The sequence below is a fragment of the Alnus glutinosa genome, chromosome 8 (assembly GCF_958979055.1).
Source record: "Alnus glutinosa chromosome 8, dhAlnGlut1.1, whole genome shotgun sequence".
In the NCBI taxonomy this organism is placed as follows: domain Eukaryota; kingdom Viridiplantae; phylum Streptophyta; class Magnoliopsida; order Fagales; family Betulaceae; genus Alnus; species Alnus glutinosa.
The window spans coordinates 19,460,932-19,486,356 of NC_084893.1; the positions used below are offsets into that span (position 1 = coordinate 19,460,932).

A 25,425-nucleotide genomic window follows, 5' to 3' on the forward strand; every position below is an offset into this window, starting at 1 on the left:
AAAAATTTCATTTATCATCTCTGATCTTTCATTACTTTTGTAATTATATTTATAAACTTTAAAAAATGTTAATTTAGTGTATCTATCTTTCATTTTTTTTTTTAATTTCACCGATCCATTAGGATTTTTTGTTAAATCATTGTTAAAATTTCTAAAATAAATTTTATTTATTTTAAAAAGATATAATTTTTTTTTTCAAACATTCAGGCATAAATCTTTTTGCAAATTCCGTTAAATCCTAACCAACACTCTTTGCAATTTTTTTTCTTCTTCTTTTTTTTTTTTTCCTAAAAAGATGAAAGGGTAGTTTAAGAATTTTGACACCCTCTGTTTGTATTTAACAAAAAAATTATAATGAATAGGTGAAATTGAAAAAAATTAAAAGAAGGATATACTAAATTGTTACTTTTTAAAATTTATAAGTATGATTGTTAAAATGAAGAAAGTTCGGGGTGGTAAGTGAATTTTATTTATTTTTATTTATATATTTTTTTTTTACCTAAAACCCTTAAACAGCAAAACCCCAAATATCCTGGTATCCGCTCTATGCACCACCCTCCCCTTAAAGCTCTATCAGCTCCTTCAATGGCTTCCTCTTTAACTACCCCACCAACGCTCTAAAACCTCCAAACCCCTCAGTTGCCATACATACCCACATGCCCTTACACATGTCTCACTTCAAAACCTTCATTTCCCACCACTTCCACACCCTCCTCAAACCCCAAAACCCTCTCCACCGTTCTCACATCACCAATTCCTACTTTTCACACAAATCTCTTCCGCTTTCGTATCTCTTTTACGGCACCAAAACGTCTTCAATCCAAATCGACGACCAAATCGGACCTGACAACGGGAATGGGAAGCAAGTAAACAAGAAGCCATTGGATGTTATGTTCAAAGAAGCCGTGAGTGTGACGTTATGCGAAAATGCTGAAAACAGCGAAAGCGAAGGAGAAAACAGTGAGTTGAAGAGCAGGTTGAGGGAATTGGAGAGAGAGGTTAGACGGCTGAAAGCGAATTCAAGTGCAAAGGAGAGTGCGGCAAAGAAGGAATTGAAGAAAAGTAAGTTATATGCAGCGTTTACGAATCAAGAGGGTTGCAAGGAAGGGTGCGAGGAGAGGAGGGAAGAGCCAGAAGAGAGTGTGGAAAAGAAGGGATTGAAGAAAAGTAAGGGTAAGAGTTTATATGCAGCGTTTACGAATCAAGAGGGTTGCAAGGAAGGGTGCAAGAAGAGGAGGGAAGAGCCAGAGGTTTATAAAGAGCTCTCGCCAGATATGGAAGTGTTTGCAAATCATTTGTACAAGGAAGGGTACTTTAACGATGCGAATTTCTTGCGGGCGAATAAGTTGGAATTTGGTTATTTTGAGAGTCATTATGGCCGGGGTTTTATGAAGTTTGCCGCCGAGAAGTTTGGCAAGGACCATCAAGAAATTGCGAAGTAAGAAAGTTTTCCTTTATATATTCTATTGGCTAATTTGGCTCTATTTGTTTATATAGGTTTTCTTTGATTGTGGTTTGGATGGATGAGTTTTGCTCTTTATGGTTTATGAGAATAAAATTGTAAATAAGAAGAGTGTGAAGTTTTACTTATAAAAATACAAATAAAAATAAAGAATGTGAAGTTTTGTATTTTTTGGTTCTTGTGCTTTTTATAAAGAGCTCATCTCAAGTAGAGTCTTGGTGTTTTTAGCTTAAGAAGACCATATTTGGACATCGAAGATTTCAATGTGTGTGTGTGTAATGGTATTATTAAAACTAATGGTTCATGTTAGTTCCTACATTTCAATAGGAAAAGCAATATGTATTGGGTCGTGTACAGCAAACCTTTGTAGGCTTGCAATATGGTATTATTAAACCGTTGAACTGTGATTTAGAAATTCTTCATACAAAGGTTATAATGTTCTTCTTTAGTTCTTTAGTTATATTGCAGATCATTGTTATAGTAATAGGTTTAGCAAGATCTTTGGTGGGGGATTTTTATTTCTTTTATAAAATTCTCATGATAAGCTCTTCAAAACTACTAGTCCACAATTTGTAAATCTTTGAGTACCTTCCAACAAGGTGAATCTTGGAATTTCATGATCTTTTTAGTACCTATTTCCCGTATATTATTTTTTATTTTTATTTTTTTCTCTTGATTTTCTTTTAGATTTTCACCTCTTGTCTTTCATGCATAATGCTAGGTTCCCACTATAGTCTTCATTGGAATTTTGCTTTCCAAACTACTATACCTTCTAGAAATAACTTGGTACTGTTAACCAGCACTATGATAGCTGATAGCTAGGGCTGGTTACAAGTGGTATGCTTTAGAAGAGGAGGCTTGTAAAGTAGTACCCCTGGATTTATTCATTATATGCCTGCCGCTAGCGAGATAGTAACCAACCGTTTTTGCTTGGTTGTTATCATGGATAGTAAGAGACTGTTTAGCATAGATGGATAAGATAGTATCTCCCAGCCTTTCAAGCCTAGCTTTGCTACCTTACTACAGTTTCTGATACCACCACCCCTCTTTGTTTAGGGGGCGTGGGGATTATATAAGTTTTCCTATGCTCGCAGTGATATAGCTCATATTGGCAATTAACAAAGAGTTTCTAGGAACATATATTGAAGATTTTTATGGATTTAAGTTCTATTGATCTCGTTGATTTTCAGATACTACGGATGTTTAATGATTATCCTATCTTTTATCAGTTGAGATTGAAGTCAAGTTCTTGTTTGAATTTTTCCATTCAATTGTCTCTAGATGGACCATTCCCCTTGCTGAATTAGATATGGTTTTGAGGATGACTTTCTTGGTTATCTCCATGCAATCCGCGTTGGTGTCTTTTCTAGGGGCAAGATGGGCCCAAGCTTAACTCAGAGATGTGTTCTTCATTGCTTGGCTTCAGAAGAACTAAGCTTGTTAGAGTTTCCCGCATTCTCATTTGATGTAGTTCCTTTTTCTTCTTTCCCCTTTGCCCCGAGAGAAGGTAATCTTATACCGTTTTGGTTGTGCAGTGAAAGCTTTTCTTTGCTTATCTTCCAGAACTAAAATCAAATTCGTAGCTTAGCTAAACAGTGAAACTTTTTTCTTCCTAAAAGTGAGCTTTTGATGTTGAAACAGATGGAGCGATGGTGGATAAAGTCAGGCGAGAGTTGTATTATTGTTGGATACCCACAAGTTTAATTTGTTTTTGACTGGCAGTCTCACAAACCCAGAGTCCATTATCCTTGTTTGTACAGATGCAAGTGGTAGATGAAAAACATTACATATGGGAGTGAAATTTGGCCGCAAGATCACTAAGTTTGCAATTTAAAGAGAGAAGTTAGGTCAGCTAAACTACAGCTTCGTACTAGAATATTTCTTATCCTTGAGGTGGGTAATGTCATCTCTACAGTTTAGTGCTCAAGTGCTTCAGGACTAGATAGATCTACATTTGTTTTGAGCTAAATAGTTTTCAGATACATTTTTCAATAGGTTTATTTTCTCCAAAGGAAGTATTATGTACAACAGAAAAAAGAGCTTTGCATTTCTTTAGTGGAGCCAGTCACAAGAACATGATCACAACAATGACATAATAGTGTAGCCTTGTGAGTCAAGCTGAAGTAATTATAGTCTATATCTGTTTCTGTTGCGTACTTTCCACAATTTTCTACTATTCTGGTGAATATTGCTGTTGCTGTGAGACAATGAATCAACTATAAATCATACACCTTATTGTTTGACATAACATAGCTAGTTTGTAGCAATCCTGTATAGAATATAGGATGTCTATAAAGATAACATAATACCTCAGCTCACAATTTCTGAGTCAAACAACAGGAAGATAACAAATGTTGTATAAATACTCGGTCCTTGGAGAAACCACTTCGAGCAGTTGGGTCAGGATGGCAAGATCAACTAGACATTTAGATGACATACAACTACATTAGTCAAACGTTCTAGTTCTTGCAATTCCTATATCTGACACAAACCTGAGTGGCAGTTGCTTTTTCTTTGTGTCCCAAGAGAGGATTACAAATCTCCACTGCTAGGGTCAAGCTTGGACATACTTAACACTGACCCAGCCAGTCTATAGCGTGATGTGCTGCTGAAAGGCCATGTTCAGATAAACTAAACTTTTTTTTTGATAAGTAAGAGAAATATCATTAAAAAGCGCAAAGCGCAATCAAGTACACCATGTTCAGATAAACTAAAGCCAAGCTCATTGCAGCCTCTGGACTTTTGGGGGCTATTCAGAATCAACAGTTCTAGCTTCCTCAACTTGGTCAGCCATTTTACCCATTAGTGATGTCAAATAATGATGTAACATGATTGAGGAGAAGCCAAGCAGAATTTTAGGAGCATAGATAGGGATAAACAAAATTTAGAAATTGGCATGCAGTGACACTTGGTTAAATGCTGCTAGATGGTTGTAATGGTTGTTTGAAGTTGGCAATTGATGCATGATCTTTTGAAATTCTGCATCAGATTAGGTTTCTTGATAAGCTTTTTAGTAGGATTCTTGAGTGAGGTTTAATAATTAAGGACTTAGGGATGGTTGGGTTGTTAAAAAAGATTCAACCTGGCAGGCATTTGATGGCAGTTTGGTATTAAAACAGTATATTGAATGGGTAAAAGAAAAGATAAGTCCTAGCCAAGCACACCTAGATTTTTTTTTTGATAGGTAAGAAAAGATTTATTAAAAAAGCGTAAAGGCGCCCCTTGATACACAGGAAGTATACACAAGAAACACTAAAAGCTAACCCGCAACAACTAATAGAAAATGGAAAAAGAACCCCAGAACCCAAGAAAGAAAGCCCAAAACAACCCACAAAAGAGCCCAACCAGACACGAGAAAAAACCCACAGACCCGAGAGAATACCCACAACCCACCAAAGCACACAACCCTACAACATGCAGGCCTTTCCTTTACTACGCCTAGAGGAACAAGCACACCTAGATTTTTCTAAGCAAATCACACCCTCAAAACTTTAAGAATCCTGCTGGAATTTTATTAAGTTCAATCTCTGAATTTTTACGTGATCTGTAAAAATTCAGAGAGATTGAGCTTTTTAGTAAAGGCCTTTACATAGTTTGTTGCCAATAGTTTTCTTAGAATGACAAATACTCCTAAATAATAAAGAAAAGCAATTTAAAAGTACACTGAACCTAGTAGAAAACTACAGAAACAAAATAGAAAAGGACTCCAGATATAAAATATGGCTCAAGAGCCTTTTCTACAGCCCTTCTCAACAAATCTCAAATTACTAAATTAGCCCTACTAAAGTATAAAATAGTGGAAACTGAACCAGCAGCATCAATAGTTACTAAAGCAGCCTGCGAGGGGTGTCAATTAGGTTCCACATCAAAACTAGACTATATTTTTGAATTACTATGATATTTGGTTTTCTAAGAGCTTTTTGCTGGTTGTATCATTCTCTTCTAGTTCAAGAAAACTTGTCATTAAATTTGAAGTGGCTTAGAATTTACTCTTAGATTTCTTGGATTGCATCCTTAGAAGAAGATCAGAAGGCCGAAATTGAAATCTCTTCACCTTCTTAATCAAAGGTTGCAATGATGATATGGAAAGTGCTTTTCAACCAGGTCATTGAGTTTTTCGGGGATGACAAAATCACAGTGGGGTTGTTCCTTGTAACAGATTATTTGATTAGAACTTTTTTTTTTTTTGATAAGCAGAGAAATTTTATAAAAAATATAAGCGCCTCTGAGCATACAGGAAGTATACAAAATGATGCAAAAACAGAAAAAGGCAAAAAGGACAAGAGAACATGAAAAAAAAAACACCCACAAAGACCTGACCACAACATAAATCCCAAAGCAACCCAATAAAAACCCAAAAACCCTCAGCAACATTATATCGCAGTAAGAGCCCTCTTGCTTTTGCCTCAAGTAGAACTAAGACTCCTAGCATCATAATTGATGTCGCACTCAAGGTTATGTAGTTCTCTATTCCCTTTAATCTTAGGAGTGGAAACTAGGACCTCAAGAAGCTGCCCCTCAACCACTTGAGCCATGACATTCAAAAAATCATTTTCATTCCCCTTAAAGGAGATCCCCACAGCTTGGAGGCACATCGTAGCGTCAAACACTGCCCCGGGAGAACCTACAACCTCTACAAAAAGACCTCACCTCGATGATTCTCCCACCTCAAGTGGCGGCGAAGAAGGACTGCACGGAAGAAGGAACCCATGCCGACAAAAGCTTACCAAAGTCTCCCTAACTGCCACAGAGTCCAATGGTGGCGAATGATGAGGACCTAGCGGAGGAGAGGCAATGATCGCCGTCAAAGACTCAGCTATCAAAAACTTGTTTAGATGTGCATCCTTTTGCTTCCGAGAATACCTCATCACCGACCTAGACTCCAATGGATAGATAGGCGCCCCAGACTCCGACATCACGGGAAGTAAGAGATGAAGCTGTTCACCCAACTTTGCCGCCCTTGAGGAATCACCAGGAAAAGCTAAACCATAGCCTGCTTTCCAGGCCTGGGGAACTTTCGCCTGACTTGGAACCACCGTCGAAGAAGCTTGTTGCGAAGAGCTCAAGACCCTTGAGGAGTCACAAACAACATCTAGAGCCAAGGCAAGCGAACTAAGGCCCTGGCTCAGCATCTTTGGTGACAAGAGGGGAGGGACCTGTGTTGAAAGTGCTGGATCCGTTAAAGCAAAGACCTCACCTGGCTTGGACAGCGACCCAGCCAGACCAGAAGTACCACAGGTGGAATCTGGAGACACCGGAGAAGACACCCAGCTAGAGGCCGCTAATTGGGACGAGAAACTAGACCCCACTGAAGCATACCCGATCGGGGGCGGCATAACAAGCACCGGAGAAGCTATCGGCACACCAGACGACCGGTCAGGAGAACCCACCGCTTTCGGCGTCGGAGAAAAGTCCTCAATGGCCACTAAAGGTGAGGAGATGCCCTGACCTGAAACATGTTCATCCCTCTTTGACCGCCCAAGGCGTAGATTGCCACCTTCAAAAACTGGCTGCATCTGTTCCCACCACTCCGAACGATTGTCACCTTCAAGCCTTCCCTAAAGGATCTAACAATATCCTCCGAAACAGTGTTACACAACGCCTCTTCCACAATTGAAACCAGCCACACGGTGCATCGCGAGCTTAACAGAACAAACCTAGAAAACCCTTCCTCTTTTTTACCATCCTCAACTCATCTGGCCTATTCGCCACCGAGAAGAGGAAAGATTTAGCCTCCACAAAGAACCGGCTCTTCATCCCCAAACTTATACGGCAACCTTCGGAGGAGTCCTGGCAGCTACTCCACCTCAAGGCGATTTACATGGCCGCTAGCTATAGAAAACAAGCTCCCCAGAGAAGGTTTCTCCTGCCTGTGTTGTAGAGTTTGGGGGTGGAAGAGAGAACTTTTTTTTAAAAAAAAAAAAAATTATTTGATTAGAACTTGAATTGTGGTGGCATTCCCATTCAAGTTGATACCTTTCTGTTTTACCTTCATACTTCTAAGCTTCTTTTGGACAACATGGTCAACAACGCCATTCTCCATCTCTTTAATCTCTTCTTTTATCAGATTATCTTTTGTCTCAAGTAGAAATGGTATTATTGTATTAAAGGAAAAATGGTATTCTATCATTATTGTACTTTTCTCTAATATATATAATAACATAGTGAGAGAACCACAATACATTCTAAGCATCTCTTTTGTGCAAACTCTAATTGTAACATGGTACCGGAGCAAGATCCTACGTAATACTTTTCAATTAGTTTGTCTCTTCTCTTTCTCCGAGCCTTCTATATATATATATATATTTTTTTTTTCTTTTCCATTTATTTTTTTCTTGTCTCCCCTGCTTTGCTAACGGTGCCACCAATGTGGGCTTAGGGTATACTTGATGCTCGTGGTTGGAGGGGGATGGCATCTTCATCACCATAATAGTCAAGATGCCATTGCTGTTGTCCTCTTAGGCGTAGCCCTTCCCGTCGTCATGCTGTGTGTGTCCATGGTGAGTAGTAGAACCACATTGAGGCTGCTGTAGTAGTGATTTTATCTTGAGAAACATTTGATTCAGGGTTGTTGGGTGTCATTTATGGTGGTCGGCCATGTCTGTAGGGGTGGTCAGTAGTTTCTCTGGTGTTGGCGGTTGTACATGTGTTACCATCAGTTGGTTTTTGGTTGCTGACTGTGCGCTGCGTCGATTGGTTGTGGTTAATGGTGTTGTGCAAGGTGGCAAATTGATTAATGGTGGTTGCCGATGGTGAGCATCTGTCATTGGCAAATCTGCGGTTGATTTTGTGCGACAAGGATATGCTTAACAATGGATAGGAAGTATCCTTCTCTGCTCTTTGGGGATCGTCAAAGTCCAAAGGTCCAATGTTGCTGCCAGAAGCATCACCATATCTTCTTTCCATGCTGGCATCACCTCATCCTCAGTATCAGCAAATAAGTTCCTCTTTGGACATTGCCATGCAACATGTCCCTTTTCTCTGCAGTTTAAACACATTTTCTCTACGCTCATAAGCCATAGGAGCTTTATTTTTTGACTCACCAGCAGAATTGACCCTATAACTTTGGCGCAAATTTTTTCTACGTTCATCAGCCGTAGGAGCTTTTTATTTTTTATTATTTTTTTTTGTTTAAGTCTTTATTTTTCAATACTCATTACCTTTGGACAGCTGCGTTTGTCTTTCCTAATTTGCTTAATTTTTATGATTTTTTTCTTATTTTTTCTCATTCTAGCTAGCCGTTTCTCTTGTATGCTCTTGGTGTACTTGGGTTGCGTTTTTCACTTTTTAATGATAATTCGATTACTTATTAAAAAAAAAAAACTTTGTTGCTTAGTAGATTTTCTAGAGTCAATTTTGGAGGTGTCTCTCAGGTTGTGAAGAAAACCTTGTAGTAAGGGGTTGCTTCAAATTCCTCTCAATCTTTAAAGCCATTTGAAATGTCTCATCAACAGTAAAGTTCGATGTTTACCCATTGTGGGTCTTCAAAATTCTTCTACATCAGATCTTCAGCTCCTCAAATTTGTTCATATGCTCAACTGCTGACATGTTCCCCATGTCTAAGATTGGTTAAATGATGAAAGAGCTCATCTTCATAGTCACAGGGTTGGTACTTCCGTTTTATTTTTTGCTTCATATAATCCCACATAACAATTGGAGGCTGTTCAGCAAGTTGACAATCATTCCCCACATCTCTCCAGCAAATCAGAGCTTGTCCAACAAGTTTTATGATAGCAAATTTCACCCTCCTCTCATCTGAGACATCATACATCGCAAAGTACCCATCCCAAGAAGCAAGCCAATCTACATAGTGGTAATCAATTTTTCCAGCAAAATCTAGTACTTCTAGACGAACTTTCTTTGTTATATATCCGGCCACATCATAAGAATCATGTCTCTCATATTGATTTTGCTGCACCAGCTCATGCACCATGTCCAAAAGAGTAGCTTGTGGTCTTTCAAAAGAATATGTGGCTCTAGTATTAACCCTAGGAAATGGGGTAGGATCTTTTCTTTGCCATTCAGCATTCTCCTCTAGAAATCCCTCTTTATCCTTGGAGCCACTACTTGAAGGATCGGGATTGTTGACTGAAGTTTCATTTCTGTGAAGTGTACCAGTCTGCAAGTCTTCAAATTTGGCTTCCAAAGCTTCAACTCTTTCCACAATCATATAAATATGGTCTTTCCTTCACTGATTTGTCATTCTACCTCTATAAGGCTGATCACTTCTAGTTTTCTCATTTTTGATTAGTGCCTGATATCTATTTGATGAAGGATCTTTTGAAATTATGTACTAACCTAGGTTTTTGATAACTTGAATGATTTTTTTTTCGATGAATAATAATTTATTAGAAGAAGAAGAAGAAAAGCTCACGTACACGAAAAGTATACAAGAGAAGCAACCACCCTATTGGGGTAAAAAATTTAAAAAGTTAACAAGATCTACAAGATTAGAGGAAGAGAAATTAGGAACAAAAGTTGCATCCCAATCTAAAAGGGAACTCAGGAAGGAGGATTTTAATTTTAGCACATTAGACTTGTGGTCCTAAAAAAGACGTCGATTTCTTTCTCTCCAAATGCTTCACATTAGTAAAGTAGGGATGACTTTCCATATGGCCTATTTGGATTGTCTCTGGCCTTGCGTCTTCCAATATTGAAGTAGCTCTAGAATATTACTAGGCATGACCCATGAGACTCCAAATAAAATGAGATCCAAGTGCCATACCTTGCTAGTAAACTCACATCGGATGAGAAGGTGTCTTACGGTCTCCTCGCTATTCTTTCAAAGACAACACCAATTGACAATGGTAAGACCCCGCCTCCCAAGGTTATCAATCATAAGGCTTTTACCCGAAGTTGCTGTACAAGTGAAGAAAGCAATATGAGGTGGAGTCAAATGCTTTGCCAAGGAAAAAGTGAAGACTGTCCAAACTGTAATGAATAGTACTAGCTCTTCATCTACGTCATCTATGGTGCTAATTATTATGTTTTGAAGTTGTTTCAGGCTTGAAGATAAACTTGGCTAAATTGGAATTGGTTCTTATGGGACATGTTGATAATGTGGATTGGATGGCTGGTATTTTGGGTTGTGAGGTGTCTTCTATGCTTTTGAAGTGTCTTGGCCTACCGTTGGGGGCCTCCTATAAGGTTAAACATATTTGGTACCGTGTTATCGAGAAGATAGAGCGTCGTTTGGCTAGTTGGAAAATGATGTATATGTCAAGGGTTGAAGGGTTATCCTCATCAATAGCACACTTTCCAACTTATCTACGTACTTTATATTCCTCTTTCCTCTCCTGTAGGTGTTGCTATTGTATTGAGAAGTTTCAGCGTGATTTCTTATGGGGTGGACTAGGTGAAGAGTTCAAATATCACTTGATAAGCTGAGCTAAGGTTTGTTTGCCAACCTATGAAGGAGGGTTAGGGGTGCGGAACTTGGTGATTTTCAATTGTGCTCTCCTAGGAAAATGGCTTTGGCGCTATGGGCTTGAGAGAGAGGCTTGGTGGATTTTAAATTTGGAAGTTCTTGGCCTGGGTGTAGCTCTAATGAGCCTCTTGGGCGTATGGGGTAGGGTTATGAAAGAATATTAGGAGGGGTTGGGGGTTCTCTAGACATTCCAGATTTGAGGTGGAAGATGGATCCAAGGTTAAGTTCTGGCATGACCTTTGGTGTGGGTATAGGGCCCTTAAGGATGTCCAAGATTTATTTGGTATTGTGTGCGCAAAGGATGCATTTGTTGCGACTCTCTTTGAGATTTCTAGTGGATCTAATCAGTGGAACGTGAATTTTACTAGAGCGGCTCATGATTGAAAGGTGTATATTTTTACCTCGTTCTTCAGGGTATTGTATTCGGTTAGAGTGAAACGAGAAGGTGAAGACAAGTTGTGGTGGGTCCCCTCTAAAAGAAGGTTGTTTGCCATGGAAGAGTGTCATGGGTAGTAATGATGGCTTTCATTTCCCAGGGAAGAGTGTTTGATGGCAGCCTTTTTTGCTTGGTCGGAGCCTTAAGGAAGATCCTAACCATGAATAATCTCAGGAAGCGGCACTTCATTGTGGTCGATAGGTGCCACGTGTAAAAGGAATGGAGAGTCCGTGGACCATCTTCTTCTTCATTGTGAGGTTGCCAGTGCCATTTGAATTGTATTCTTTAGTCGATTTGGGCTGTCTTGGGTTATGAGTAGACGAGTAGTTGACTTGTATACTTGTTGGTGGACTTCTGGCAGTTTTTGGAGTGCGACTGTGTGGAAGATGGTGCCTTTTATGGTGTTTATGGAGGGAAAAGAACGATAGAAATTTTGAGGACCGTAAGAAGACTTTGGAGGAGATTCAATTTGTATTCTTCCATACTTTGTATCTCTGGGCAACTGTTTTTGTTTACCATTTGGTGATTAATTATCATGATTTTCTTGTTCTTTTTGCTCATAATTAAGCGTTTTCTCTTGTATACTTGCAACGTATCTGGGAGCGCCTTACGGTTTTAATGATATTTCAATTATTTAAGTAATAGGTCTTCACTTTAAACCTGTGTATGAGCCGGGGACCACAACATCTTATCTGTCTCTCTCGGATGGGTTTTCAATGAGTATAAAAGATCGATGAATGCAATAAGGGACTCAAGCTCCCAATCCTGGACCGCCATGAGAAAACTCGGGTTTCAATGAACAAAAGTGCTGGAAGAGTCCATGTAATCTGACATTGAAACCTCCTTGTCCCGAGCTATAGAGTAGAGTTTTGGAATAGGGATTTGAATGATTCTTGAATGAGATTTGATGTTTATGCACTTGAGGATGGTTGGGTTATGAAAAAAATTGAATGAGAAAAAGAAAACCCTAGGCTCAAAGTTTTAAGAGAACTGCTGGAATTTAACACAATCTTTTTGAATTTGATAGAATGCATAAAAGGCCTCCATATAGGCTGTTGTCAAGACTTTTCTTCGAAAGACTAGGTCTCCTAAATAATGAAGAAAAGTAATTAAAAAGAACTACTAAAACAAGTAGAAAGCTTCCAAAACAAAGGACCCCAAACATAAAAAAAGACTCTTGGACCTCTTTTACAGCCTGTTCCAGCAAATCTTGAAATTACCAGACTACCCCTACTTTAATAAAACTTGATTATAACTGAATCATGAGCAATTTAACTTAAAGAAGCTTAACACTAATACTCAATGCTAATTAAAGTAGCCTATGAAGAGTGCCAATTAGGTCCCACTTCAAAACTAGATCATATTTCGAACTACTTTGATCTTTGCTTTCCAATAGCTTTTTGCTCGTTGCTTCAGCTACTTTTCTTGTATCTGTCCAAAGTGCTGTGTACTGCTTAAAGTTACTCAATCATGGCGCTGAACTGTCATTGATGAAGCTAAATTTGTCTTTCATTTTGCTAGACTCAGGAAGAATGGTCATATAAGCTACTGATATAGTGACAACACAGCAAATTTCTTAAAATGTATATGATTAAAATTACTTGTTCGTGAGTATACTCGTTGCATATAATAATTGTATAGTCTGACAATCACATTAAATAAACTAAAATAACATTTGACTAGGATCTCACAGGTTTTTATGTTTAAAAAAGAACTTTTTTTTTTTTTGGGATGCCCAAGGGAGTCACTGAGAGAGGTTGGTTGAACATCTCCATTTTCAACCTTAGGGATAGGCTTTCTGGTTCTTCATTTCGTGCTGATCATCATGGGATTGGTATGCTTTTGAAATTCTCTGATTCAGTGTCTTAAAAAATAAATCAATTGATGATGTATGTCGGTATGTAGATTTAGAATGGCCTAAATCCATAGTAGGCATCTATGCTGCATTGGTGAAGTATGGATGTTAATATGACTGCATTCGGTCAATTCAAAAACTTAGCATGTTCACATGGCATTATGTGTTTGAGTTTGATGAAATCATGTTCATTTATGGACATTATGTACATCATGCAGTGTGTTTTGCACATGAAGTGATGTGTAAGCATAAAAAAATGGGACTTTAGCAGTATGTGGCCAATTCCATTTCGTGTAAAATTTGGCACACCCATATTTACTTCTTTGGGTATTGGCCATGCATCATAGATTACCCATATATATATGTGTAAATAACTGCACTTTGCAAAACCCGAAGTGATTTGATAATTTGTGTTTGATACAAATGGATTCAAGTTCATATTAAAAACAATATAATCCACCATCTTGATGAACTTCAATTTTGGATTCACAGATGGTTGTCAGGCAGTGACTTGAAAAAGATAGCCCTCTTTGGTTGTCCTTCTCTTGAAAAAAAGAATGTTTTTGCTGCTAAAAAACTGCGGAAATTTTTTGAGATTCAGGAAAACACTGTAAGCCAATTTCCCATTACTTTCCACCTTATTTCATCAGCATTTTTTTTCACCTTATTATTCAAGGTGAGGATTATAATGTTCCTTTGTTGTTCAAATTTTCTGCTCATCCTCAGGTTTGTAGCAAATGTGTCCTAAAACAATCATGCAAGTTTGTGAATCAGAGTGTGTGGAAAGGTGACACCAAGAATTTAAATTTGGCTGTTGTTATGAGGGTTCTCATTTTGTACGCTTTGGAATGGGTCTCTGTAGAGCTAGCAGTGCCCATTGATATAAAGGCTTCTGTCAATAAACTGCTGAAGGAGGTTTTGAAGCTAAGTCAAAGTACGGTAGCTGAGCATACTTCTAGGATTTGAACGTCGTTCCGGGTAAGTGAGGCTTAAATCACATTGCAATTGCCTTTGTTTCCCATTTATTTTGGTAATTTCTTGCAAGAATTTTACGTCTCATCCTCCCTCATTGTTTTTTCATTGCCAGTTAGGATGAGCAGAATTAACAGGAGTGAAACTTCTCTTGGGGATTAAAGAAGTTAATATGGTGAGCATGCACTTGTCCAAATAATTCATTTTTGAAGATGATATATGATGGTGGATGGTCTAATTGTTTGTTGAAAATTGGCTCGGCCTGGTGGGAGAGAGTTCAAGTTTGCAAGGATTAGGGTTGGCAGATTCTATTACTTTCTGTCCAATATTTAATTGATAAGCGTAGATGTTCAGGATGGTTGAATAGTTTATTCGTTGTTTTTCCAAGTCAAAATGCTTGATTTGATCCAGATAGAGAGGGCTGTTATGGTGTTGTGGGTTGGTTTCGTTGTTGTCCAATAATAATCTTTCTTTCTATGTTTCTTTTATAATGTGTTGACTCAATAATGTCTTTGTAATAATGAATCTTGAAAATTAGGATTCGAAGCATATTGTACCACATAAATAATTAAGAAACATAGGCAGTCAGTCAAACAAATGATTTGGTCGACCTTGTTGTCCTTTTACGGACGCATCTAGTGTCTAGACACGTGGCAACATTGAAAAGTTGCAGTGCTTCGTGGGTGGCAACTGGCAAGCATGTCGGACTGCATGTGACCCCACCGCATACCAAAGTACCAAACGCAACTGTCTCGTCTCGTGTGGAGACGAGGATCTATGCCGTGCCATTGCCACGCTGTTTCCTTCTGGAATATATAGATCATTACCAAACTTTAAAGCTCCATGTATAAAGAATATTAACAGCACAATTAATTTGCTGGTATTACATATTTGGCAATTGGCAAAAGCTTATTTAATTTATGTCAAATGTTTTCATTTTTTCAAAACCCGTAAATCATTTTTCGAAGTTGAACTATTCATTCTCCCACTATTGGATTTCCATCGAGCCACCGTCCGAACACCGTTGGGGCTACACTGAGCCACCTTTGAGCCTCCACCGGACTATCACCGTTCACCGAGCTTCCTATGAACCACCGACGAGCCACCATAGGACCACCCTAGCCACCGTTAGGCGTTTGTCTGATCAGCGTTGGGCCATCACCATGCCCCACTTGACTACTACAGGGCCATTGCCGGATCTCAAATTTTAATATTAATTTTTTAGAAATTATTTTACATTAACATTTTTATGTTGTGTATAAAAATTGATTTTAATAGGTTAATATGATTGAATGAATATATAAAAATTATTTGTGATTTTTTATATGCGCCAAACGTCGAAAAATGTTTTTAGCAAAAAATATTTTCCTGAAAAATGATTTCCCTAGCTAAAAAATTTGACAACGAAACAAACAAAGCATTATATTTTGCACATTTTTATTCATTTTAATGTTTGATGCTGACAGAGGGTTTTTGTTTTTGGTTAAAAGATAGTAGTTTGACGTAAGTTCGGGGGCTGAAGTATATTTTTTCCAAATTATTACTAAAATTACTCTTAAAGATTCATTATTTCATAATAGACTTGATAGTATTAATAATGATTCAATTGAGGACTTTTAAGAATTAAAGATGTAATTGGATAAAGTATACAGTTAATCACAATTCTTATTTCATCTATGGGTATCTTATGGAGTTATATTATTTAGATGTTTTAGTAGACTAAGGAACTCTTTTAATTGCACAAAACCAGTAGTGCAATTATAATTATATAGTAGAGTAGACTATGATTAATAGAATCTTGGAGGGAATCATAAGATATGAGAAACTACAAGTCTATTGGAGTTAGGATTTATATCACTTTTAGGTCTCTCTCCCTCTCTCTCTCTCTCTCTCTCCTAACCAAATTGGGGAAAGGGTTATGAGGAAATAAAAAAATTAGGAGGCAGGGGCTCCCCAACAACAAATGAAAATGAAAATGCAGAAAATACAAATAATAAATAAGAAATAGATCAAAAAAGGCACAATCCTCTATATCTTGGTTTAAAAACCAATATAAAGATCACACAATGCGGTTTTTGAAGCATGCCAAGAAGCAGACCTGCTTGAAATCTACAATAACCATGGGAAGGAAGCCATTGAAGGAGAAGCATTTTTGTTTTCCAATCACGAGCCGTCGAAGAAGAGGAACGAACTTTGGTTGCAAAAGTCTCCACAATAAGATTAAACCACATAGGTAGAAGGAGACTATAACCCACAAAACACGACAAAAATAATAGAAATACAAAGCAAATAATAGAAACACAACAAAAAAAACAAGAAAACAACAACATTGATGGATGAGAATGGTTGCGGGACGGAGCGTGAGATTCACGCGTGGGCATGTGAGGGTCACGTGGAGGGAGGCGTTGAGGAGCGCAGAGGTTGAGGAAGACGGTGATTTGGTGTTGGTGTGTGTGTGTGTTGGGGGGGAGGGGGCTAAAGGATAATATATTTGGCTTGGAATAACCTAGATCTGGACTAAATCTGTCCCGAGTCCTAATCACCGAGGAGAAATAGATTGGAGGCTGCGAGTGGAGGCCAGAGGTGGTGGTGCGATGAGTCGATGGGGGTGGATGAGCTGACGCTACGTTTTTAGTAGGAAAAAAGAAGAAGGAGAAAGCACAAAGAAGGATGGCTAAGGAAGGGGAAGGAGGGAAGGGATCCCTCCTCCCCTAGAACACTCGCTAGAAGTAGTGGGAGGCGTCAAAAGGAGGAAAAATCTAGAGAGAAGCGAGAGCTTCTCTCTCTAAAATATAGAGATAAGGGGGTTTAAGTCTCTTATCTAATTATATAAAAATACTCTATTATAGGGTGGCTTGCCATAAGATTTTTTTTAATGCTCAGAAGTTCATCTAAGGTAAGTGTGATGTAATAAAAGAGTAAACAAATCTTGTTACTCTTGGTCTAATCAAAGTTAGAGATTAAGGAAGAAGATAAAAAGCTTCTCCCCTCTTCCTCTCCCCCCTCCCCTCTAAAGCTTTCCGCCTCTTTTGAGGCCGTTAATGCAGTTGTCACACTTGGCAACTAGAGATCTCAGAATCCTATAGGCTACAATATAGGCAAAATATCAGATGTGGCACTCGGTGCAAAGGGGGCTATAGCTCCAAAGCATACAAATACGAAATTCATTCAACAATTCTACATTTCTCTTCGCTATAAGAACCAATTCAAAGCGGAAAGCGAAAACAAAAAAGCAACATCACATATAATTTTGAAACGCAAATGAAAAAAAAAAAAAAAAAACCCGGTGAAAAGATGCTTAAACCAGCTTGAGATAGATGTTGCCGTGAACGTTTTTGTGGACGTGCGTGCTTTCGATACATGACCGCAACCTTTTTTTATTTTTATTTTTTCTAATTTTCGTTTTTCTAATTTTTTTTATTTTAATCATTTTAGTAAATGTATTTTTGTCATTAGGGGACATTGAAAACCTTTTAGTAGTTTGAATGGGACACTGTCCTAATTAAAAATTTGAAAAAAAATATTATCAATTGTGTGTTAATTTGAAGAGTATTTAAACTTTTTCAAAAATAAAACATTTTATTGAGAGCATCTGGAATAGGAAAATATAATAATGTTTGGTACAATTTCTCAGAAAAAAAAAAAAAAAAAAAACAACAACTATGAATGGAAGTGATATCGATCAACCCTCAGAATTATGATGGTGGGACCCCACTTCAAAGTAACGGTCACGTGAAAGGAGGCAATAGTTCTTTACTTAAAAATATAATGTACATTTCTTCAACGTTTGCCGAACTCTGACACGTCTGATTGGATGGTAACGCACAGCCCAGGCTGTTACGGAAGGGAGGGACTTAGATTTCTTCCACGTGGCACCAGAGCATGATTGGTCAGAAAGAGACAGTTATAACTTATAGGAAGGAGGCTCACAGCGTCTGACTCAGTGACCCTTCAAACATGTGGGTTTGTTTTGGCACTTTAACTTACATTGTCAAATGTACCCCTGTGGGTGATGCCTAATTTACGTGGTGACCTTTTTCTTTTTTCTTGAGGATTTTATTCACTCCGATCTATAAAAATTTGGAAAGAAATTTGTAGGAAAACTTATACAACTCACATATAAGATTGATATTTATTCATTCGCATCTGAAAAACGTTATTTTAATAGTATGAGCTTTTCGCATGCTTTTATAATATTATTAATAAAAAAACATATGCTTCTCATATGTTTAAAGGACATATGTCACTCTTATATGTAGGTTGTAAAAAAGAGAAGAAAATATACAAAATAAGTGTTTCATAATACATCAAATTTCAGCCAAAACACCTATCAAAATGGAACCCATTGTTTTTTTGAATTCCGAAAATCATCTATGATTGAATCTATGCTAATTGTTACAGCAACTTCTATTTCGATTTACACCATTAGAGAATCCGTCAAAAACTCATTTTCAATTTTGTTGTGAAGCCTAGTTTTGACAATATTTGTGGCTGAAAATGCTCGTTCTGTAGTTGCGGTAGAAACGGGAAGAGTAACCACAAGGACAATAACTCGAAAAACAAGTTGTAAGATAGTTGATTTTCTGGTACTATATAACCAACCATTGGCACCATTCAAAAATATTTGACAGTGCTTGGAAACTCGAATGTTGAACTACATTATGTTTATAATGGTTTGGTTCTATTTCCAACTGTTCATTTTCAAGATCAGTAAAGCCTTGCAGATAAAACTTGTTTACCAACTCACAAATATCATCAATATTAAAAGACTCGTGTGTGGCTCGAGGATCAAGAGTCGAGCCGAGAATAAGTAACTCCACCGCATGCTCATTAAATCGGTGATTTAATTCTTGCAATTGAGAATATATTGTGGCACAAAAAAATCCACTCGATAATGTTGCTCAATTGTAAAGTCGGCTTGTTGATGGCGAGCTCGACCTCGTCTCTCAACATAACGATCATTTTTATCCAGGACATCTAGGTTGCATTTCTTGCAAATAACTTCACATTGGTAAGTAAATCATTTCATTTATCATCTCTATGTTATTGGATATATGCTTTAGTGGATGAAACAAGATGCATGACATTTAAAATGTCTTGAGATTTTGATTGCAATTCTTGATATAGATGACTAGTGATCTGCATCGTTTCTTTCATAAGATGCAAGATGAAGACAAATTCAAATGAAGTCATTACCTGATGAACTAAATCTGCTTCTACTCGTTGGGAAGAAGTAGTTCCCACTTCAATGTTTTTAAGAATAACTTCACAAGTTGGACTAAATTTTTTGATCAAGCTAGAAATTGATCTCAAGTGAGAACTCCAACGAGTATCTCCAGCCCATTGTAAAGTACTAATTTGATTAAGTCCCCTTTCACTCTCAATCTCATCGATTTCAATCAGGTAAGCAATTTCAACAATTTGGGCAATCCGCAATTCTTCAAATCGATTGCATGAGGCACAAACAATATTGACAATAGAACTCAAATTAGTAAAAATTTATGAACATAAGTAACTTCTTTTGATGCCGATGCCAATTGCAAACGATGTGCGAAACAATGAATGTAGTAGGCATATGGACACTCATTTGAAACCAAATGATTGCATGAGGCACAAACAATATTGACAATAGAACTCAAATTAGTAAAAAATTGATGAACATAAATAACTTCTTTTGATGCCGCCACTAATGCCAATTGCAAATGATGTGCAAAACAATGAATGTACTAGGCATATGGACAATCATTTGAAACCAAAGGTTGCAACCCATTTCACCCACCTCGCATGTTACTTGCGTCGTCATATCCTTGCCCTCGAATATTTTCAGTAGCTAACTTATGTTGAGACAATACAAAATATAAACCATTTTGTAGGGCTAATGCCATAGTATTATAGACATGAACAAGCCCAAAAAAGGTTTCCGCACAAAACCATCTTTGTTGACAAATCTTAAAACTATAGCCATTTGCTCATTCATTGACTCATCACAAGCTTCATCAACAATTATGCAAAACTTTACATTACCAATTTCTTTGCGAATTGCCTCATTCACTTTGGTTGAAAAAATATGTAAAATTTATTTTAGTATCATTGGTGATGTGTAAGAGGCATTTTTTGGAGCTTTAACTATCACTTCAGCAATTTGTTCATTATATGAAACCATCAAATTCAATATTTCAAGAAAATTTCTGCGATTCGTTGAATCCAAACTTTCATCCCAACCTCTAAAAGCAACACCTTGAAATGGAAGCTCTCGAACAATATCAATTGAGGCTTTTAATTGAAGTTGATTGTTTGCAATTTGTTCAGAAGTGAAATTTTCATACACATTTTGTATGTGTTGAGACTGGTTCATCAAGTCATCTTATGACCTCTCAGCAATTCTCTAAAATGAATTAGGATATTTTCCTATATGATTGAAAAAAGCACAATGTTTTCCATCTCTAACTTTCTTCCAATTCTTGAATCCATCTATAGTGAATACACATTGTGTACGATGCCCAGATGGCTTATTAAAGAGAAAGCATGATTAACAAAATGCTGCATCTTTATCGGGTGAATATTTAAGCCATGAAGGAAATAGATTGAACCACAAAGGTTGAAGGCTGTGAAGATGATTTTTATCTCCAGATTTTGGTTACCTTAGGAGGATATATTGGTACGAACCAGCTTTAATCTAAGCTCGTCGAATTTCATCCTGTTGATTAACATTATACTTTCATATCTGATGACGCAATCCAGGATCAAACTCCAATGAACTAATATCAAATTCATTGATGTCAACTCTTCAAGATTTTTTAGAAGAATTTTCAGAAACTACGATATCAGAAGTCGGCAATGATGCATCACCAACATTGGCATTTGAATTTTGTGCATGTTTTATTTTGAAAAAGTCAAGTATTGTATTTGGCTTTCCCATCATCTACAAATAAATTTACATGGTTATATTGGAGTCTTTAGAAAAGTAAGAAAAAATATTTGTAAGTTAGCAATTAACAAACTCATATAAAGAACAATAGAATATAATAGCTTTCACGTGTTAACTTCTCAAATTAATTGTTTAGACTTATAAACTATAATAACCAATTTTCTCAATATTTAATAATCATAATATCCAAATTACAATACCACTTATATTAGGAATTGAGCTTAGAAAACTAAGCTCAAAAAGTGCGACTTGCATTGAGTCGTTTTGCACTGCTTTTGTGTTGCGAATTAATTATTGTTCTATGTCGTAAAAATCAGATTAAATCAACAATTTCCAAAATCAAAATCTTATACTATTGTAAAGTAAAAACTAAAAAAAATAGTAATAAAAAAAATCGTCAACAAGACATTCAATATTGAGGCCTAGCGGCTTTGGTTTCGAAGGAACAACACTATTTTTGGGGGATTTATCTCATCCCCCAAGTGTTTGGTGAAAAGTGCCATTGAGGCCCTGGCGTCATATAAGGAAGCCCAATCAAAACTTCAATCCACTGTGCAGGAACCCATTGCCCATGATTCTCGGTGGTCTCCTCCGGCCCCGGGGTACCTCAAGGTGAACTGGGACGCCGTCGTTGATTGGGAAAGCAAGCTGATGCTAGTGGGTCTTGTAGTTTGGGAACACTCAGGGAATGTCCGATTGGCTCTGTGCATGACTCATCCATATATTATTGATCCGGTCACAGCGGAGGCGTTTGCTACTCGGCGAGGGGGTCCAATTTTGCAGGGAGATGGGTTATTAGAATGTTATCGTAGACGGTGACTCTCTGGGGGTAGTATCAACACTAAGGAAAGAAGGAGGATGGCCAATGAAGTATAGCTCCTTACTGAGTGAAGCCCTGTTTCTGCTAGCATCTTTCCTGGAATGAAGGGTTCTTTGTGTGTGCAGAGAAGAGAATACCCCAACCCATACTTTAGCCCGGTTGGCTATTACACATAATCTAAATCAAGTTTGGTTTGACACTTGCCCCAGTTTCTTATCCAAAAGTCTCTGGAAAGATCTTTGTAATGTCCTGAATTTATAAAATTTCTGATTCATTTTTTTTTTTTTAAAAAAATAATAATAATAATCACTGAATAAACTATTTAAGCTATTTAATAATCCTCACCCTCACCTATTTTTTTTTTCTTTTTTTAATTAACCCATTAACTCTACTTGGACCACTTTCTCAACCCCCAACTTTTAAGTCATCATTCACAAATATCATAATTCAAAGAGACAAAACTCACTCATAAATCACAGTATGATAAATTGACAATGATTCCACTTTCACGCGTTTTTTTAAAAAGTTAAAACTTTCTCAAATTTCAAATACTACTTTAAATATTATTATCAACAATACAAATTACCATCCACACAATCACTCTCACTGTTCTCAAGATTCACGAGTCAGTGAACAAGACTTGTGTATAATGTATTCATGAGTGACGAGTCAGTGGTGATGGACTCTTCTATACTTTATTTATTATTGTATTCACTTTCTTTCAATGATGTTGAATTTTTTTCCTATTTTCTCCTCTTTATTTCTCCTCTTTTTCTCTTGTCTTTACTAGGGGTGTGCAAGTGGTGCGGTTATTAACCGATAACCACTAATAACCGGCAACAACCGTTAACCGAAAAAATCGGGAAACCGAAAATAACCGCAACCGGATAACCGGGTACCCGATTGCGGTTACCGGTTATTGTAGTTTAAAAAACCGGCTATATATATATAGATCTAATGATCATAATGTTCTTTATTTCCTATCCTGGAATATCGGAGAAAGCAAGATTCATAAGTGGAAACTGTTTCGATGGAGAATTTTTATTTTGGTACCGGCAAACATAGCACATTAATATAACCAAGCCTGGATGGATCGATTTACATAAAAGAGACGAAGTTATGGATCGACCCAAGTCTATTTGAATACTTTTGTGTAATCAATCTTTCAGACTATACAGCTCAGAAGAATAGCATATAAATGAGAGATGGAGTACGCAACTAGCTAGTAGCGTAATCAACAAAAAATTGATGACAGACAAGGTATTTTGCATGTATTCCAGAGCTCAAAACTAATGTAGGATGATCTTGGGATTATGGTACATATGTATATGTTATTCTGTAGCACTAGAACTCCTGATTGATTATAAACTAGAAAGTTGGAACTGGAAAACAGGCTTACAAACTTACCCATCCAAAAATTGGATTTTTACTTACGGTTACCCAGCTAAATATTAGATTTTTTTTATTTTTTTATTATTATTATTTTTTTTAAAAAAAAAAAAATTGAAAAAATCAATAATAAAATAAAACTGGTTATTCGGTTAATAACCGATTTAAAATAACCGAATAATCGGCGATTGGTAAAAACCGCAACCGGTAGGCCGGTTACGGTTGTGATTGTTAAAATATGAATAACCGGGGACTCGGTTGCGGTAGCGGTTATGAGCAAATAACCGCTACCGCAACCAATTGTACACCCCTAGTCTCTACTCTAGACTCTTCCAGATTTCCAATTTTCCAGCTCCAATCTTCCTCTCAGGGACGGTTCAGACCGAGCCAGTTCCAAACATTTCCAGTTCCAAACTCAAGTTCAGCCAGTTCCATTTTTTTTTTTTTTTTTTCCTAAGCAATTCCCTAGTCCTCCCCAGTTCGCGTTTTCTTCTTCACCTTATGAGTTATGGCTTATAATGAATGGAAAAAATGAAAAAAAAAAATACATTGAAGTTAAGGTTTTGAAAACTTACAAAGTTATAATCTGACTGCCCAAGTCTCCGAGACGAGAGATCCGTCCAATTGGCCACCCCCGTCAGCAACAGAGATAAAAAGAAGCGGAAGTAGTTTGCCTACAACCGCGGGTGGAAATCATAGTCCACAAATGAGATCAATGACAGACGAGGTTAGGTGAGGACCATGAGGTCCATTTTTTCAAACTTTTTTCTCAATTTTTTTTTTTTATGCTTGTGGATTGTAGTAGAGAGATTTTTGTTTGGCCGGCTTTTATGTTTAATTGGGTAAAGCCAAAAAAATTTAGTGAATAGGGTCAAAATTTTTATTGGGTAAGGGCCGTAGGGCCAACATAATTTGTTGAGAAGGGGCTAATAGGCTAAAAGTAGAACTTTTATGTTTAATTTGGGGGGGGGGGGGGGGGGGGGAGGCGGAATAAGCCATGGCCCTTCCAGAAAAGAAAAAAAGAATTAGGTGAAAAAAGAAAATTGTAAGGTACAAATTTTTTTTTTTTTTGGCTACTGGCTCCTACCAACAAAATTTTTTGACCCCTAATCCTTGTCCATAAAGCTTTTGACTCCGTCCCTGCTTATAAATTAACAACCATTTTTTAAATAGCCCTATAAAGTAACAAGTGTACTAAAGTGATGCATCAAACTAGCAAGATGTGCCAAAAAAAAAAAAATCACTTTTTCATTATATTCCTGTAATATCTTTATTCTCTTAAAAACTAAAATAAAAAAGTAAAAAAAAAAAAAAAACCATTTTTTTTTTTTAAAAAAAAATAAATGCAAAATTAGTCCATGTAGTTTGCCTAAATTACAAATCGCTCCCTGCAGAATAAAAAATAATTCAGCTGTCTTTAGGGTAGGCCAAAAAAATAATTTAGTACTTGCAATAAAATTCGATCAAAACACTTGATGAATTCCATTAGTGTTCACATCGGAACCATTAAAATAATGACATATGTCAATCTTACTAAAAATATATAGATATATTAAAAATATGCATTTATAAAAAAAAATAAAAATAAAATTCTTTTTTTTTTTTCCTGTTATATATATATATATATATTATTAAGAGTGATACGTGTCGCCATTTTATTGGCACTAGCGTGGCACCTAACGGAATCCGTCAAATGTTTTAACTGAATTTGACTCTAGGGACTAATTTATTTTTTTGGCATACCACAGAGACCTCTGATTTACTTTGATATGACAGATAGTGATTTGTAATTTAGGCCAACCACATGGACCGATTTTGCATTTCCCTATATTTTTAGTAATTTTTTTATTTATTTATTTATTTATTTATTTTTTTTATTGAGAGTGTCAAGTGTTTTGACGGAATTTGACTACAGGGACTAAATTGTTATTTTTGCCTACCCTGAAGTTCTCTGAATTATTTTTTATACTGTAAAGAACGATTTGTAATTTAGGCAAACTTCAAAGAAAATTATTGCCTTTATTCAAAAAAATATATATCTTTTTTTTTTTTTTTTTTTTTCTTTTTCTTTTTCTTTTTCTTTTAATGTATCTTTACATGCGAGAGTTATAAGGTGTTTTCATGGCCATGAGCTCA

The 25,425-nt window shown here is 36.8% G+C and overlaps 1 protein-coding gene across 1 annotated transcript; it reads left to right on the plus strand.

Annotated features, from left to right (window-relative positions):
* Nucleotides 1–524: 524 nt before the first annotated feature.
* On the plus strand, nt 525–14,643 carry LOC133875288 (uncharacterized). Its single transcript, XM_062313373.1, has 4 exons — nt 525–1,438; nt 13,673–13,790; nt 13,907–14,158; nt 14,268–14,643. The coding sequence occupies exons 1-3, from the start codon at nt 657–659 to the stop codon at nt 14,144–14,146; spliced, it is 1,140 nt and encodes a 379-aa protein (XP_062169357.1). The 5' UTR covers nt 525–656; the 3' UTR covers nt 14,147–14,158; nt 14,268–14,643.
* Nucleotides 14,644–25,425: the final 10,782 nt, after the last annotated feature.

What these genes read in the sequence shown, in the direction of transcription:
- LOC133875288 (XM_062313373.1), top strand. Translation starts at nt 657, where the DNA reads ATGCCCTTACACATGTCTCACTTCAAAACCTTCATTTCCCACCACTTC. An exon ending in GACCATCAAGAAATTGCGAA is followed by an intron (nt 1,439 to 13,672) that starts GTAAGAAAGTTT and finishes TTGGATTCACAG; the next exon opens with ATGGTTGTCAGGCAGTGACT. An exon ending in TTGAGATTCAGGAAAACACT is followed by an intron (nt 13,791 to 13,906) that starts GTAAGCCAATTT and finishes GCTCATCCTCAG; the next exon opens with GTTTGTAGCAAATGTGTCCT.